At 35.7% G+C, this 18,505-nt stretch overlaps 2 protein-coding genes across 2 annotated transcripts in view; one reads left to right on the plus strand and one right to left on the minus strand.

The window, feature by feature from the left end:
• The window catches only part of LOC125373355 (aryl hydrocarbon receptor-like), a 56,580-nt gene extending 46,219 nt beyond the window's left edge, over positions 1–10,361 (minus strand). The window contains exon 1 of the mRNA XM_048384378.1: positions 10,005–10,361. Coding sequence (XP_048240335.1) covers positions 10,005–10,069 — 65 coding nt within the window. The 5' untranslated portion in view covers positions 10,070–10,361. The remainder of the gene's footprint in view (positions 1–10,004) is intronic.
• Positions 10,362–14,551: 4,190 nt separating this feature from the next.
• Positions 14,552–17,542, plus strand: LOC125373282 (extensin-like). The gene has a single exon (XM_048384281.1). The coding sequence runs from the start codon at positions 14,552–14,554 to the stop codon at positions 17,540–17,542; it is 2,991 nt and encodes a 996-aa protein (XP_048240238.1).
• Positions 17,543–18,505: the final 963 nt, after the last annotated feature.

Raw genomic sequence — 18,505 nt, forward strand, 5'->3', positions numbered from 1 at the left:
TAAATGATTTAAAAAATAACCATCTCATCAGCAATAATATTTTTCTTGAAACCATTTCTTTGTTCATGTATGAGATTTTACAATAAAACTCACTTATACCATTTTTCAACTGCATACAGTTTATTTCCCATTTCCTCTATTTGATAAATGACTTATGATGACAATAAAATGAAAAAAAAATACACCCTTGGACAATAAAAGATATATTTCCCCTCAGCCTATTCCAACAACACAAAAGCTCTGCTGACACAGACCTTATGGCATCTGAAAAATGAGGCTCAAACATTTCCAATGATATTTTACTCAAATCTTCCCATTATTCCATTATAAAATATCCCAATCTGCCATTTAAAGTCTGAGTCTCTAGAGACAGGTGATGGTCCACCATCCTACAATTTTCCCTGGTTGTAAGCCGTATGGGCGGGGGGCGGGAGACCCCGACCCCATATAATTTCCACATGAACTGCTTGTATTGATGGCCCTGGGCGTGAAAAAAGCCTGTACGCCCCGACAATGGCTAGCGCAAGGGTTGGTCGGCTCCCTCAAAAACTGCCATTGAGGATGACTTCCGCCTCAGTGTAAACAATCTTGTCTTCATCATCAATTTAATTATCATATTTTTAAAAGAAAAAGCTGGAAAATTGCTCAAATTTAGCCTGGAGGTTGTTTGATTTGATCATTACAGGGAGTGCTAAAATTGAGTTATACAAATATCAGTTCTAAAATCAGTTCTTATATCATGAAAATATGATGTATTAGAACTGTTCAGTTTATTAGTGTTTTCCACTATCAACTGTCCTGTAAAGGCCACAGGAAAAGACGATCATTAAACAAAGTGTTTTTTACAAATTAAAAAGGAAACAACTATCAATGTGCACAGTGAAATAGGAGATCATACAAGCCATTAGTCAATATCAATATTAATATATTACTAGTATGAATTTATACTTTCTCTTAAATATGTATTATATTACTGAATACAGTTTGACCTTGAATTTTAGAATTTGGAATGGCCGTGTAACTGTGGACTATCAGTTGAGTGTTTGACATATAATCTGTGAATGAGTGTTAGGCCCCAACACTTATTGAATACTCTTGTACACTGGGTATAGATGTCAACACCGCTTGGAGAAACGTAGAGTATATCATATACCTATGTAGAGACGTGATGAACACTAGGTCAACTCATGTCTACAGGATTGCATGCACAGATATGCATGATGTATATACAACACATGTATAGTATACATGCATAATAAAGATATACAAGATATTTACAGCATATTGTTTTAATTCATAATACATATATATATATATACTGGATATGTTTAAAGTACAAGACTCAAATTTGATTTGATAATTGTATATTATTTTCAAATTTGAAAATATTCAAGTATATATTGTCATATGACCTCAAAATCTGTGAGAATCAAGAGAGGCATAATTAACACCAGTGCTACCTAAATGCCCACCGGTGTTAACTGACAAAATGAAATCCATTTAGTTAAGGTTCTGTGTAGACCGTACACGACATCTACACCCAACCTGGACTGCCATGTCTCATAGAAATCAGATCTCAGCTAGAAGCAAAAACAAGAACAAAATGGTTGCCATACAATGTACTTGTGTCCCAGTTAAACTCCACCTGGCCTCAAAGCTGCACCTATAGCCTTGGGTCTGTAAATTAATCTCATATTGTGATTAAGCCAAGTCTATCTCCTATCATATCATTTTTTCATCCCAAACAATTGATGAACCCATGTCCACTACACTGTAAAATCAGGGGTCATCAAAGGTCACTTTTAGATTTGAATGAAATAAACATTTCAGGTGATTTGCTTGTATTGATTTCCCCTTGTGAAGCTTGTAGATTTCAGTAGCTGCATGTTGAAATTGACATGATAATATTGTCATGGTTGGTGTACAGAGATGCCCTATCAACTGAAATCTATGGAAATAGACGTTGGTTAAGCCATGATTGATTGCACGCCTGTTGTTGATCGCAGGGAGGGTTATTTAGAGCAATTCATTTGAGTGGTTCTATAGTAACAGAGAGGAACAGAAATTTGTCCGATGTGTCATATTGTTTCAGGCAGTATTTACCATTATAATGTATATTGTGATGGAAAATAAAACATTTTCAAGTGGGGATTGAGGAGCTTGTGTAAAATAAATATTCATCTACAAAGCTGTATTACAATTTATGTTCTAGCACAGGCCACTGAAACATATGTAAACATGTCTTTAATAGAGGACCTGAGAGACAAATATCTGTGAGCCCGTGGGGCTTCCAGGTCAGAATAGGGCCCTGTAAGTGCTGACCACAACAGTGAGGGATAACAGTTCCTAATAAAGCCTACCATTGGAGTTGTGCATAGGGATCTGAAGCCGATAAGACAATGAAAATGTTTCCAGCAGTCAACAGATGCTGACTGGACGATGCAGCAGGAGCTTGGCCTACATATACCTTCCATTCAGGTGAGCTAACAATTCAAGTCTCACAAATGTGGGGATTTTCATGACAAAATTCATTTCTTTCAACAATTCCTACTAAAGCAGGGTAGATGTACATTAATTATAAATTGTATTACATCTTATGTATATTTCTATCCTAAGAAATAAAAAAATAGTTTTAAAAAAGTGGTTAATTTCACAGAAAATTAGAAATGAACAGTTAATAATATACAAATATAGGATGTTTATCATGCATTTGTTTTTAAGGCTAATTGCTTTTTTTCTTTAAAAAATTAACATAAGAACTAAAGCAACAATATCAACAAGCAGAGGTTTGAAGAAAACATTTCTCCCAAGTGAATTTTTCCCAAATTTTCTTTGTTGCAGATATTATGGCAAATCAAGAATGAAAATTGGTCAGGTCTAAAAGTAAACACTCTTTCCTTGTTTAAATATGTGTCACTGACAAACTGAGTGGTAGGGAGTGGGGATGCAAGCAGTGGTGGGAGGGATTTGTTTAGACCTGAAGCTACAGGCTGGATGAATGCAGCCAACTGAGCAAGGCCTCTTTTATTGCTTGATTTCCGAACAATTCTTTTGCCTTACATGCACTTTACAAAGTGATCTGAAAAGTCACTGAATGTCTGTAATATTGCGAAAAGAATTGATTTCATGGTCTACATAGCAATACCACAGTCGAGTGGTCACAACGCTAATGACGTCTCGAGGACGTATTTGTTGTGACCTTGTGCTGCCGATCCATGAACCTAGGTAAGCTCATTGTGGTCTGTCCAGGCATGGTAAACTCCTTTCTATTAGATCAACAGACCAGCAGTTTTACAAAGCCAACTGAAATTGACAATTGTCCATTACATCCGACACACATTCACATGACAGCCTCTTAGGATATGTGCCAATCATATTAATGAAATATGGCCTTTTGCAGAACTTTGGAAGTGCTCATCTGATGATGAGTGGGATTGAGTGGGGCTGTGGTGGGGCTGAGTGGGGCTGTGGTGGGGCTAGGTGGGGCTAGGTGGGATTGAGTGGGGCTGTGGTGGGGCTAGGTGGGGCTAGGTGGGATTGAGTGGGGCTGTGGTGGGGCTAGGTGGGGCTAGGTGGGATTGAGTGGGGCTGTGGTGCATGTAGAGGAAGAGGGTGGAACACTGACATGATCCTCATGTGATATCAACATGACGCTTACTATCACAACTAAAACTGACATGAACACTACATAGTCCTTAGGATGGTCATGCTACACTACATACTGACATGAAACAGACATGACCTGATGATCAACACCAATTTTGTGCTGACATGACACTAACTGCCTACTGACAGCCTAATGACATGACACTGCTGCCTACTGACATGAAACTGCTGCCTACTGACATGACACTATCTGCCTACTGACATGACACTGCTGCCTACTAACATGACACTACCTGCCTACTGACATGACACTGCAGCCTACAGACATGACACTAACTGCCTACTGACAGCCTAGTGACATGACACTGCTGCCTACTGACAGGACACTGCTGCCTACTGACATGACACTATCTGCCTACTGACATGACACTGCTGCCTACTGACATGACACTACCTGCCTACTGACATGACACTGCAGCCTACAGACATGACACTACCTGCCTATTGACATGACACTGGCAGCCTACTGATATGACACTGGCAGCCTACTGGTGTGCCATCGTATATAGTGAGAAAATCAAGCTTGGCTGAGAATCAACATGTTTCACCTGCACACAGTCAGGCATTGCTAGTACAGACAGACCAATCACATTAATGAACTTTCCAAGACATTCACAATGAGAATCTATGGCAACAATCTAATCAAGAACATTCTGGGTCAAGTTGATCCTTTTGTTATGAAATATAATACTCTCTGGAAAGTGAGAAAAGTGTTGGCTGCCGGTGGCATATGGGGTGGTATAAGTGTGTGCAGCAGGAACCAGTGGTCAGCTCCAGGAGCGGGGACATGTCAGTCTTTGTCAACCATAGCCTGCACCCACAAATAACCCCTCCATCCTTGAGTGTGGGGTAATGCTATGTGTTCAACCAACAACACACAGACTGTCCATCCGGCTGGTCTGTGGTGATAACGGTACAGTAGGAGGCAGAACAGCTCTCTTCATGTGAGAGTTGGTGTCATGAAACTGTCATCTGACCACCATGAACAACAAGCATGCTATCAACACCATCATGACCACCCAGCATGATAGAAAAGTAATGCCCTTGTGAGTAAGTGAGTATGATTTTACGCCACGTTTAGCAATATTCCAGCAATATCACGGTGGGGAATCGAACCCGGGTCTGCAGCGTGATGAGCGAACGCTTTAACCACTAGGCTACCCCATCGCCATTAGGCACACATCATTATAGCTGTGTCATCACAAACATACATAATGATAACAACACCATCATGATTTGTTTGTTTGTTGTTTAATGCCGCACTCAGAAATATTCCAGCTAATAGATGGCTGTCTGTAAATAATCGAGTCGCATCATGAGCATTCATCTATGCAATTGGGATACGATGACATGCATCAACCAAGTCAGCGAGCCTGACCACCAGATCCCGTTAGTTGCCTCGTGCAACAAGCACAGTCACCTTGTACAGCAAGTATGGGTTGCTGAAGACCATTTCTTACCCGGATCTTCACGGTTGCACCATGATGAACACATCAAGATATCAGCACAATGTCAGCAGGTGTCACAGGTGTCAGCAGGTGTCAGTGCGGTTTGATCCTGCTATGGGAGATGAGTGTTTCTTTCCTCTGCCCAAGCCTGGGGCAAGGATTATGAGATCAGCACCTGTTTTATCCCGTATCTATCTGCACTACAGAAACTGACAAGCATCAGCAGCGGAAATAATCTTACTCAGGACAGTAAATATCTACTATCCACCACTAATGATGCTAACATTTTGGTTGGCAGTGAACTGACAACCAATGGACTGGTTTAATATCTTAACCTCATAAGGTTGTTAGATCATCATCATCATCATTGCATCATTGCATCATTGCATCATAGTCTCGGCAAAATGCAAACAAAATTTTGAAAAGGATATGTAATTATAGCCTGAGCTGGTTTTTCAACAGAAAAGTAGCAAAGATCACAAAACAGATGTGTTGAAAGAGCACATATGTTACAATCCCTCCATCATTTGCCAGCATGCCATGAAATGCACATGGATGGAATGTTATGTCAACAAAGTGTGACCTCAGCAGGTAAGTGCAATTGACGACAGCCTGATTCCAAGATTGACATTTGCTATTGATGACACACTGCAGCAGCCAGTTTCACTGCAGAGAAACGATTACCTGAATAAGATGATTACTTTATCCCGGCAATTACAACATGTAAGAGAGAGAACTGAACGAACCACAAATCAACAGCAAAATCAACCTTTGTTCCTGGAGAGACAAAGCCCGGACTTGTCCCCAAACCCACAATGGTCTAAGCGTCTTACTTGATTGAGTGACACAGACAAGCATTGATACCCATTGTCATTTGCATAAATCACATCCATGAGCTGTAAACCATGTGGAAACTGAATAAGCCATATCACTTTCAATGATCCAATCGTACATCAGTTAATTTTATACTTTCTAATCATTCTGAGGATTAATGTCTCAAAATGATGGAAATCTGGGACTAATTCTGATAAACTATTCTTTAAGTTGAGCTATAAAATTAATCTTCACTATCACTAAATTCATCACTGATCTTTTTTCAGTAAGGTATTAAATGGTGTGTGGATGGCAGTTAGTCAACAGTTGGTATGATATATGGCTTTTATACAAAAAATGGAATTAGTTTCGAAACGGTTTAGCAACTAAGGTTCATATACTTAAAAATTATTTTAAAACTCAATTGAGGATTTTTTAAAATACACATTCAAACATGTATATATTTTAGAATTTATTATGGATATAAAGAGGAATAGAAATGTTACATAGGTTCTTTAAGAAATACTACATATTGATATCAAAAATGCTACATATAGAAAATAAGTTTACAGAATAAATACAGTCACAGATATTTGTTTATGTATTTAAAATTGCCTAAATGTGTTTTACTGATATATTGTTTAATGTCATTTTACTTTATGATGATCTTTTAAAAATATACTGAAAACATTATTTATTACAACAAATATGAAAAGACAATGGTCATTGCAGGAGCACTCAGTGGTAGAAAAAGATACATCTCATTTCCTCGGAATAAACATGTTCAGTATCAAAACAAAGATTGTAAAAAACAGATTGAGCATACACTCAAATCATATATATATAGTTTAATCAAAGCCTTCAATTAACGTTTTGGTAAAGCAGTTATGAGATGTAGATAAATACACACAAAAAATGGCAATCTAGCCTTGCTATATGCACTTTGTTATCAAATGATTCTTTCATCGTAATCAAGCCCGTTATGGCACTAATTGTTGGTTATATATCCATTTGTGATAAATAATTTCATACAAAACACACTTTTAGCCGATCTAGTGCTAATAAGTCCTGATGCTGGTAATACAGCTGATGTCAACATTTGGTATAATTTCTATCAAACACGTCAAATTATGTTGAGGAGAAGCAATTTATTTCAAATGCATTAATGATATCATAATCCTTGTCAATAACCACCTTATATAGTCTCTATTGGTACTACTCCTTGAAGACAGTATTTTCAAGGATACGTTTATAAATTATTGGAAATGTAAGGTTACAAACCTAACAATTCTTTGTGTATATGGTATGTGGATTATGGGCAACAAATAAAAGCCACTCAGTTGTAGACACAAACACATGAGACGAGTAATGAAGTATGTTTTAAAGATTAAGAAAATTATTCTCTTAAATGGGTAATTTTCAATTTGCATTTGTAATGATATCAAATATGAAGTTACCCCTGCCTAATAGAAATGCACATTTGGACCATATCATCCATTCAGAAAGATCTGTATGTTAAATAGATGCTCCAATGTAGAAATGCACATGAATTTCGCATGAAACAGGTGCATATACTATTTGTCAATTTTCTAGCAGGGCGAATTGCAACTACTTAAATCATATCTGTACACAAATCATATGGAAAACTAAAACAGGTATGAAACATATAAAATATTAACAAAATGCATACATGAATATAAATATTATTTGTCCTTAACAAAACAGGATAAATATAATTAGATACTCTAACAAATTGAAAAAAAAAATTGTGGTGACAACAAAGAATCTATTTAGATGTTAGAAATGAAATCTGTTTTGATGAAGATACAGTTTACAAAACAATTATTTCATGTTTTGTTTTCTCAGCTTATTTATTAATCTCTTATTTGAAATAAGAAACAACTTTTCTTTTCACTTCCCAAATTATCATTAAATTTAAAGTTTTCAAAAGCTTTTAACTAAAATTAAAAGAACATATTAAATTAGAGTATTAGCTGAAATTAAATCACGGCAATGTATTAACAGGGAACAATCAACAAACTCAGAGTAAATTATTCATGTGTGAAAAAACTCAGCAGTAATTTATGGAAAACAATATTAACAGACAATATACGAACACGGAGACATTGATTAACAATTTTGTTTTGGAACATCAATCTCTTGATATCTTCTGATCATTAGAGAAACTATTTAGTGCTCACATATGCAAGGTAAAATTGTTAAATTCATAAATATTTTCCTTTTGATATGTGAAATGACACTAGCTCTGCGGTCCGCCAATCAAGCATCACCACCACATCTTTGAAGTATGGCCTCGGGCTACCTTCTCCATTGCTGCGCTTTGGCTGTTGTCATTAAATTAATCAAACTAATCATTTGTGAGTGATAACAATCTGAGCGTTATACACGTCAAGATGATAATTATATGATGTCCCACACTCTGACATAGGGAAAAAAGCAGGTGAAATCAACAACGGAAGGTGTACTTTTATCACATTTGCCGTATTGTCTATTTCACATCAACAGGAATTAAGATCCATCACGTTCTATGTCAATTTTCCATTTGTATCTTTGTTAAAAAATATAGGTGAAAAATATAATTAACAAATTAATGTTTATGGTGTAATATTGTGTATGTTTATTGACAGTAAGCCCAATGTTACATTGTTGTACAGTTTGGCACACTCTAACACATCCATCATGGAATCAAATGAAGAATATCCAACAAGAAAAATTCAATTCAGAAATTTAAAAGAATGTGTCTTTAATGTTCCTTTAATTTCTGTGATGACATTTATTGATCAGAGTGAACATAGATTTGCTTTAGTTAATATACCATGCCTTTATTGTTTTGTTGAATTGGAAAAGGGTGAAAAAACAAAATATACATAGATGAAATGTATGGAAAATTATTTTATCTTTCAGTCATTTTGTATAAATTTTATTTCACTAAAAACATTTATTAAAAATATTAATTACAATATTCTCAGACAAAGAGACATTAAAAAATCATAACGGATAAAACTATTTTAATATATATCTCCACAAATCTCCATACACTATTGCAAAATAAATTATCATTGATTGTAAAAATAAATACTGTAAAGAAAAAAAATTAACACAATGTCTTTCGAAAACTAAAAAAATATTAAAATGAGTAAATCTAAGAAAATTATGTGTTTGTTTACTGTTAGTTTCTGGTAATGACAGAGAAGAACCATTTCTTTTAAAATCAGACACATTTGTTCTAAAAGTATAACACATAATAACAGCAGTACTTTGTGGTAGAGAAGGAAACTAGTCACACAGAAGAAAACAGTTCACTTCTTGAGCCTCTCAATACCCCACCTGGGAGTACGTCCCACAGGCAGCTACAGATTTCAGTGTATCACACAGTCTACATGGCAAACATCAAAATGTTTGAACAAAAATCCTACAATAGTTTAGAGTATACCTAATACCTAAATGAAACATTCAAAGATCGTAAATACTGTTTGACAGTTGGTTTTATTTGACATCCATGTGATGAACTTCTAAACAAGAAGGAATTACCGCTAGTTGTTATATACAATTTATATGTATATATGTAGTTAAAAATTACTAAAAATATTTTCATACCATTTTCTGTGAATTAAATAACTGTAATAAAAAAAAATCGGGATGACCAAATGGATATAAGATTGATAAAATATATTTTTGATGATATTAACAGTCTCATTTTTGTAACATCCTGGATATATTACAAACTACAGTCTCCCAAACCATTTCCAAAAAATGTCATAGTTGAGCAGTGTGATTTTACATCAAAAGTATACATGCAGTTTTTATACAAACTCTCACTCATGTAAAACTCATAATTATTATTAAAAGAAACAAAGTTAAATGGCAAACAATTCATGAAACATCCTCCGAATTGAACTCTGTCAACAGCCTAACGAACCCTTTAATTCTGCCGGGGCAAGCAGACATAGATAAACATGCTATAATAACTAATAACTGATCCAGTCATGCAACCCTCCAGCATGCAGAACAAGTATCCAAACATGGCGTCGATTGTCCTAATGTTTTGGTACCTACCTTTTGACGGTTCTCCTGCGGCGCTTAGTTGCATACATTGTTTTGATGACCCAGTCTTCCACCATTAATTGTTGGAGGAACTATTCCAAGATGTTCTACTTGTCAGCTGCTCAAGTCACACCAATCTTGACTGAATATATCCACATTCACATCTCAATTTTTTCCGAAAAACCCCCATAACAGTATAGCACTGCTTCTCTGTCCATGACACCAATCCCAAACAACAATCAGGAGATGCCAAGCATAGCCACACTCAACCTAGCAATAAATTAGCTTCCGAAACCAAAAATGGCCAAGTAGATAGTTATGATTCATATAGTGTTGGAAGCACCATGCTTTCACCCATGAACCGTCAGCCACGCGACCCGTCACTTTAATCAGTAGAGGCGGCTTGAAAAGCCTGGCTCCGCCCACCTCACTACGACTGACCAATCTCCTGCTGGGGCAGCCAATCACCCTCGTCAGTTCTCTTTGAACAACTCCTCTACAAAAACTAGCATCAGGCAACGAGGGCAGAGTGTCTTGCGCTCTGTGTGTATCGAGAGCGACAAATTGGACCTCAACTGCACCTTTTGTCTACGTGTGACAGTCCTTGCAGAAGGGAGAAATGCAATCGGGCAATAAAGATGGCTTGACAAAAGCATGGGTGAGCAGAGGCAGGCAATGGACCATGCCCTCCCATGTTTCTGTCTGTCATAGGGGTGGATTCTAGCAAGTGCCTCATTATAAAGACATTACCTTCCACAAGCAATGGGACAGTTTTGTAATCCGCGCTCAAGTACTACTGATGAGACGCGTTACAGAAAGAGCCAGTATTATAATATTGGGGATTGTAAAGGAAATCGTATGTTGGACAAGCACTCCACTTGATAAAGACGTCAGTCTTTTGTCACGGTATTCATAACATGTGAAGGGGTTGTCACTTTCACAATGACACACAAGTGTCTTGCTGAGCTCATGCATTTCACACACTATCAAACTCAGTTTAACAATATCAATATATACACAACAATACCACAGACATTGAATGCGGAAATGTGGATGATCTATCAATGATAAATCAACAAATTTTTTGGGGTCGAACATATCCTTACTTTACAACCTTTTGCAGCCATTTGAATATTTATTGGCCACATACTTGGAATAAATTCCAATTCTACGTGGAGAAATAAAAAATAGTTGTTATGAAATATTGATACATTCATAAAACACAATCCTCTCTTTCAGACCTTTACCAAACTGAACATGATTTTTTTGTGATATCAATTTATAAATTTTATAAGGCATCCATAAATTTGGAATAAAAAAAAAATGGTCAGTAGAACAAATGTGAATGATTTGTGATTTGGTAAATGAAACTTTACCCCTTTTTTCACGAAATAGTTAAAGAAGTTTTCAGAAGAACATAGTGTGTTTTCACTTATCTCAGTGGATGCATCAATGCATATAAGTAAAGGTAATTTATGCATAGAAGTGAACAGTTTACACAAAAGAGGAAAGACACTGAAGTGAAAAGTTCAGGGAATCTTAATTACATAAAACTGTGACACTAAGCCTTGCAGAGGGGATGTTGTGTAAGTTTTGAGTCACAACAAACATGGAAGGTACAGATATAGTGTTGATGTAAAAACCTACTTCAACAATTTTAGGTCATGGGTAGTTTCACTGTTGAAATATCATAAATATATGTGTGATTTTCATGATAAGAGAAAACCTAATAATTACCATACCTTGTGAGGCCTACCGGTAGCATCACACTATTTACATAAAAAAGTAAGTGTTTGTTTGTTCCGTGCCGTACGCCACACAGCAGTACTCCTGCCATGGGATGGTGGCCTGTAAGCAAACCATTCAAGGCATCTGTGTACATTAAGTATCAAACCTTGGATTGCATGAAGCAGTAATGTTTGCAAGTTTCACATGTACAGTAAGAAGGGAACACATATAAATTGTCTTCATCTGTAGGTACTTGGAGACTTTAAAATTATGTGAGGTACAGGGATGAAATTGAAAAATAAATTTATTGTGGCCGTATATTATGACCTTGAAATAGTCTCTTTCGGCTGACCGCCTGCTTTCATTCATTGGTAAGATGTACATCCATCCATGTTGCAAAAGCATGGTTTCCAAATATAATTCCCACAGTTACAGGACTGGTTGGGGCTTTAGGATTTACAAATACAGATATGGTTTCAAATACACAGATTTTCAAAGTAAGGACATTCAGTTGGCATTCAAAAAAATTATTTTTCAGTGTTTGTCTTCACTTTGAGTAAGTCAATAAAATGGTCAGGGTTGGCATTTAACAAAAACAGGTTTGATCTGTCATGATAACAGAATCAAAACATTTAATGCAGAATCTTATTTTACTCATCTAAGATTGAAAAATACTAATATTTCCTTCATTTCAGTACATGTATTCAGCGAACATCTAATTTCAAATTGTAAACCATGATTACTTTCAACAGCCATATAAAGTAAAGGGACAAGAGTTTATTCTACTGACCAAAAGGTGTCAACTTCACCATTTTGTATCATTTCCTGGACGCTTCAAACATTTTGATTTGGAAAACTGCAATCTCAAGAGAAGAACTGAAACACTACCTGTAATACAATCTCTATCTGTTTCATAAAGTACTTTCAAAACTTGACATCACCATACAGTCTATAATACTTGCTAAAAATAGTACCAGTGGTAATACCAAAGTCTTTCTGTAAGGCTACTAACTGTAGGTTCTATAAGGCTACACAATGGTAAATATTCACCTCTGTTGATAATACTTGATACTCACCAACTTTTCAAATACAGCTGCCTAACAGTTTGATAGATTCTACATATTGTTTGTCACGGACATCAACCAACTACCCTGTGAGGTGTTCATGTTATTCAAAGATGGATGTATCATCCCATATCTGGAAGCACTGTCACATAGGTTGTATGTTTTATAATAGTTATCTGCATATTTCAAACTGATGGTGTAGTGAACCCTACCTGAACCCCACCTGAACTGTCTTAATAAAGTAAATAAACATTTGAACAGGTTCACATACCACTGGTAGGAAATATATAAAACAACACAAAAACAGCTGACCTAAGAACTGAAATAAAAAATACCATTTCCACTGGACAGACTGAAAACAGTATATAAAACATAACAGCAAATTCCATTGTCAGCAACGTACAACATGATAATGACGTGATGTCGACAGCTGACATGATGGAAGTGGAAATGGCTATATATTGGGGAAGAAGGGTTTGCTAAGTAAACCGACCACTGAAGTTGCTATGTTCCACAGTATGTATCACATGATACAAAACAATATATGGGATTGTGAATATCCTTTGACATTATATTGACATCATGTAAAGAGCTTAGGAGACTAGTAGACTGAGACTGCTGATCGCAATATATTCCCTGTCATCTACAAGTACAGGTAATCAGATTTCCAGGTACTGTCAACCATGCAGGCAGGTGCAATGTCCACTGTGATATTGACGAGCAATTGCAACCCCTACCTACCTGTCATTTAATTGGAATTAATGTAATTGATTAGATACTCACAATAGGAGAAGTCATCAAGGGTAAATAATTCAGGCATGAAAAATCTGTCATCCACAGATCTGGATAACTTAATTACAGGATGGCTTCAGTGTCCTGTTGGAAAAGGTTAAATCTCCGGATTATGGTTTGATTCTGTGTGAATGGAGTTTAACAACAGACTTGGGTACAATTTCATAAACTCTGCAGGGTAAACAATCAAAATAGGAAATATATTACATCAACACATCAAGAGATGTTACACCAACACCTAGATATGATACACTGACATCTAGATATGATACATCAACATCTAGATATGACACACCAACATCTACATATGATGTACCAACATCTAGATATCATACACTGACATCTAGATATGATACACCAACATCTAGTTATGACACACCAACATCTAGACATGACACACCAACATCTAGATATGATACATCAACATCTAGATATGATACATCAACATCTAGATGTGATACACCAACATCTAGATATGATCAACAACATCTAGATATGATACACTGATATCTAGATATGATACATCAACATCTAGATATGACACACCAACACCAAGATATGATACACCAACATCTAGATGTGATACGCCAACATCTAGATATGATACACCAACATCTAGATATGACACACCACCATCTACATATGACACACCAACATCTAGATATGACACACCACCATCTATATATGACACACCAACATCTAGATATGATACACCAACATCTACATATGATACACCAACATCTAGATATGATACACTAACATCTAGATATGATGTACCAACATCTACATATGACACATCAACATCTAGATATGACACACCATCTAGATATGACACACCAACATCTAGATAGGATACACCAACATCTACATATGACACACCACCATCTACATATGACGCACCAACATCTAGATATGATACACCAACATCTAGATATGACACACCAACACCAAGACATCATACACCAACACCTAGATATGATACACCAACACCTAGATATTATAAATCAACATCTAGATTATGACACACCAACATCTAGATATGACACACCAACATCTAGATATGATACACCACCATCTACATATGACACACCAACATCTAGATATGATACACCAACACCAAGATATGACACACCAACATCTAGATATGATACACCACCATCTACATATGACACACCAACATCTAGATATGATACACCAACACCAAGATATGACACACCAACATCTAGATATGATACACCACCATCTACATATGACACACCAACACCTAGATATGATACACCAACACCTAGATATTATAAATCAACATCTAGATATGACACACCAACATCTAGATATGACACACCAACAACTAGATATGACACACAAACACCTAGATATGATAAACCAACATCTACATATGATACACCAACATCTACATATGATACACCAACATCTACATATGATGTACCAACATCTAGATATCATACACTGACATCTAGATACGATACACCAACACCTAGATATGATACACCAACATCTAGACATGACACACCAACATCTAGATATGAAACACCAAAATCTAGATATGATACATCAACATCTAGATACGATACATCAACATCTAGATATGATACACTGATATCTAGATATGATACACCAACATCGAGATATGATACATCAACATCTAGATATGATACATCATCATCTAGATATGATACATCAACACCTAGATATGATACACCAACATCTAGACATGACACACCAACATCTAGATATGAAACACCAAAATCTAGATATGATACATCAACATCTAGATATGATACACTGATATCTAGATATGATACACCAACACCTAGATATGATACATCAACATCTAGATATGATACATCATCATCTAGATATGATACATCAACATCTAGATATGATACACCAACATCTAGATATGATACATCAACTTCTAGATATGATACACCAACATCTAGATATGATAAACTAACATCTACATATGACACAACAACATCTAGATATGATACACCAACACCAAGATATGTCACACCAACATCTAGATATGACACACCAACATCTAGATATGACACACCAACATCTAGATATGACACACCAACATCTAGATATGACACACCAACATCTACATATGATGTACCAACATCTACATATGACACATCAACATCTAGATATGACACACCAACATCTAGATATGACACATCAACATCTAGATATGACACACCAACATCTAGATATGACACACCAACATCTAGATATGACACACCAACATCTAGATATGACACACCAACATCTAGATATGATACACCAACATCGAGATATGATACACCAACATCTACATATGATGTACCAACATCTACATATGACACACCAAAATCTAGATATGATATACCAACATCGAGATATGATACACCAACATCTACATATGACACACCAAATTCTAGATATGATATACCAACATCTAGATATGACACACCAAAATCTAGATATGATATACCAACATCGAGATATGATACACCAACATCTACATATGACACACCAAAATCTAGATATGACACACCAACACCAAGATATGACACACCAACATCTAGATATGACACACCAACATCTAGATATGACACACCAACATCTAGATATGACACACCAACATCGAGATATGATACACCAACATCGAGATATGACACACCAACATCTACATATGATGTACCAACATCTACATATGACACATCAACATCTAGATATGACACACCAACATCTAGATATGACACACAAACATCTAGATATGACACACCAACATCTAGATATGATGTACCAACATCTACATATGACACACCAACATCTACATATGACACACCAACATCTAGATATGACACACCAACATCTACATATGATGTACCAACATTTACATATGACACATCAACATCTAGATATTACACACCAACATCTACATATGACACACCAACATCTACATATGACACACCAAAATCTAGATATGATATACCAACATCTAGATATGATACACCAACATCTACATATGACACACCAACATCTAGATATGATATACCAACATCTAGATATGATATACCAACATCTAGATATGATACACCAACATCTAGATATGACACACCAACATCTAGATATGATACACCAACATCTACATATGACACACCAACATCTAGATATGACACACCAACATCTAGATATGATACACCAACATCTAGATATGACACACCAACATCTACATATGACACATCAACATCTAGATATGACACACCAACATCTAGATATGACACACCAACATCTAGATATGACACACCAACATCTAGATATGACACACCAACATCTACATATGATGTACCAACATCTAGATATGACACACCAACATCTAGATATGACACACCAACATCTAGATATGACACACCAACATCTACATATGACACACCAACATCTAGTTATGACACACCAATGCCTAGATATGATACACCAACATCTACATATGATACACCAACATCTAGATATGACACACCAAAATCTAGATATGATATACCAACATCGAGATATGATACACCAACATCTACATATGACACACCAAAATCTAGATATGATATACCAACATCTAGATATGACACACCAAAATCTAGATATGATATACCAACATCGAGATATGATACACCAACATCTACATATGACACACCAAAATCTAGATATGATATACCAACATCTAGATATGATACACCAACATCTAGATGTGATACACCAACATCTATATATGATACACCAACATCTAGATATGACACACCAACATCTAGATATGATACACCAACATCTATATATGATACACCAACATCTAGATATGATACACCAACATCTACATATGATGTACCAACATCTGTACTTGATATGAAAGGACAGAATGTTAATGTTTTTAATTTCTCAAACATACAATCAAAACTGGGTTCCACCTGAAGTAAAGTAAACACCAGCACACTTGTCAACAAGATGTTTGAGTTATTTTCTTCTGAATCAATGCAATGTTGCATGAGAACAATCAAAGTTATTTATGACAGATTAGCTCTTTATGACAGATAATACTATTGAACTTGTAACAGCAGTTTGGATGGTTGACTGTATTGTGCATGTAGATGTACCCATAATGTACAATCAGTAGCTTCATGATTAGTAGAAAAATTCTTAAAAGAGAATTTCCAAGTTGTTTCTATGGAAACAAAAAAATAAGAAAATAAAAAAATAAAAAAATAAAAAAATATGAAAAGACAAAAGTTGAGCAAGTGGTCATTGCACATGTTAAGTTTCATTTAAAAATAATCCTTAGTTTAGTAGTCATGCCTCAGAAATGAAGATTACAGTTGTTTAAGACTTAGTCCAAATTGTTTCCAGGGTAATGTAACAAAATAAAATTTAGAAAAAAGTTAAAATAGCAAAAGGCAACAGCTAAGCTGATGAGCAAGGCATATACCACGTTTTGCTGAAAAATGTTGAAAGGTTTTCAAGTTATAGCCCAGAAACTACCCCTACCCCTGTTTGAGACTTTATCAATATTAATTCTGTGTAACCATAAGAAAATAACATTTTAAAAAAATTCAAAATAGTTAAATGCAACAGTTAAACTGATGAGCAATGCATATGCCAAGTTTTGTTCAAAATATTGATTGCTGACGCCAACGGTAATTGAGCCAAAAACAATATGTCTCTCCTCCCTTGGTAGGAGGAGACATAATTCACAGGACCATTTTCCAAAGTGTGCTCAGACAGTCACAAATGTTATTAAAATAGGTTTGATTCCAAACATACTAAGCTGGGACTTGGCCACAAATCTCAACTACAAAGGAAACAAAATGAGAGTGAAAAATCAGTAAAAAATGCAGGATAGTATTTTGCAAGTATCTGTTATCCAAAAGTTTACTTTTC

Source organism: Haliotis rufescens, unplaced genomic scaffold (assembly GCF_023055435.1).
Source record: "Haliotis rufescens isolate VD_foot unplaced genomic scaffold, xgHalRufe1.0.p SCAF_5, whole genome shotgun sequence".
Taxonomy (NCBI): Eukaryota; Metazoa; Mollusca; class Gastropoda; order Lepetellida; family Haliotidae; genus Haliotis; species Haliotis rufescens.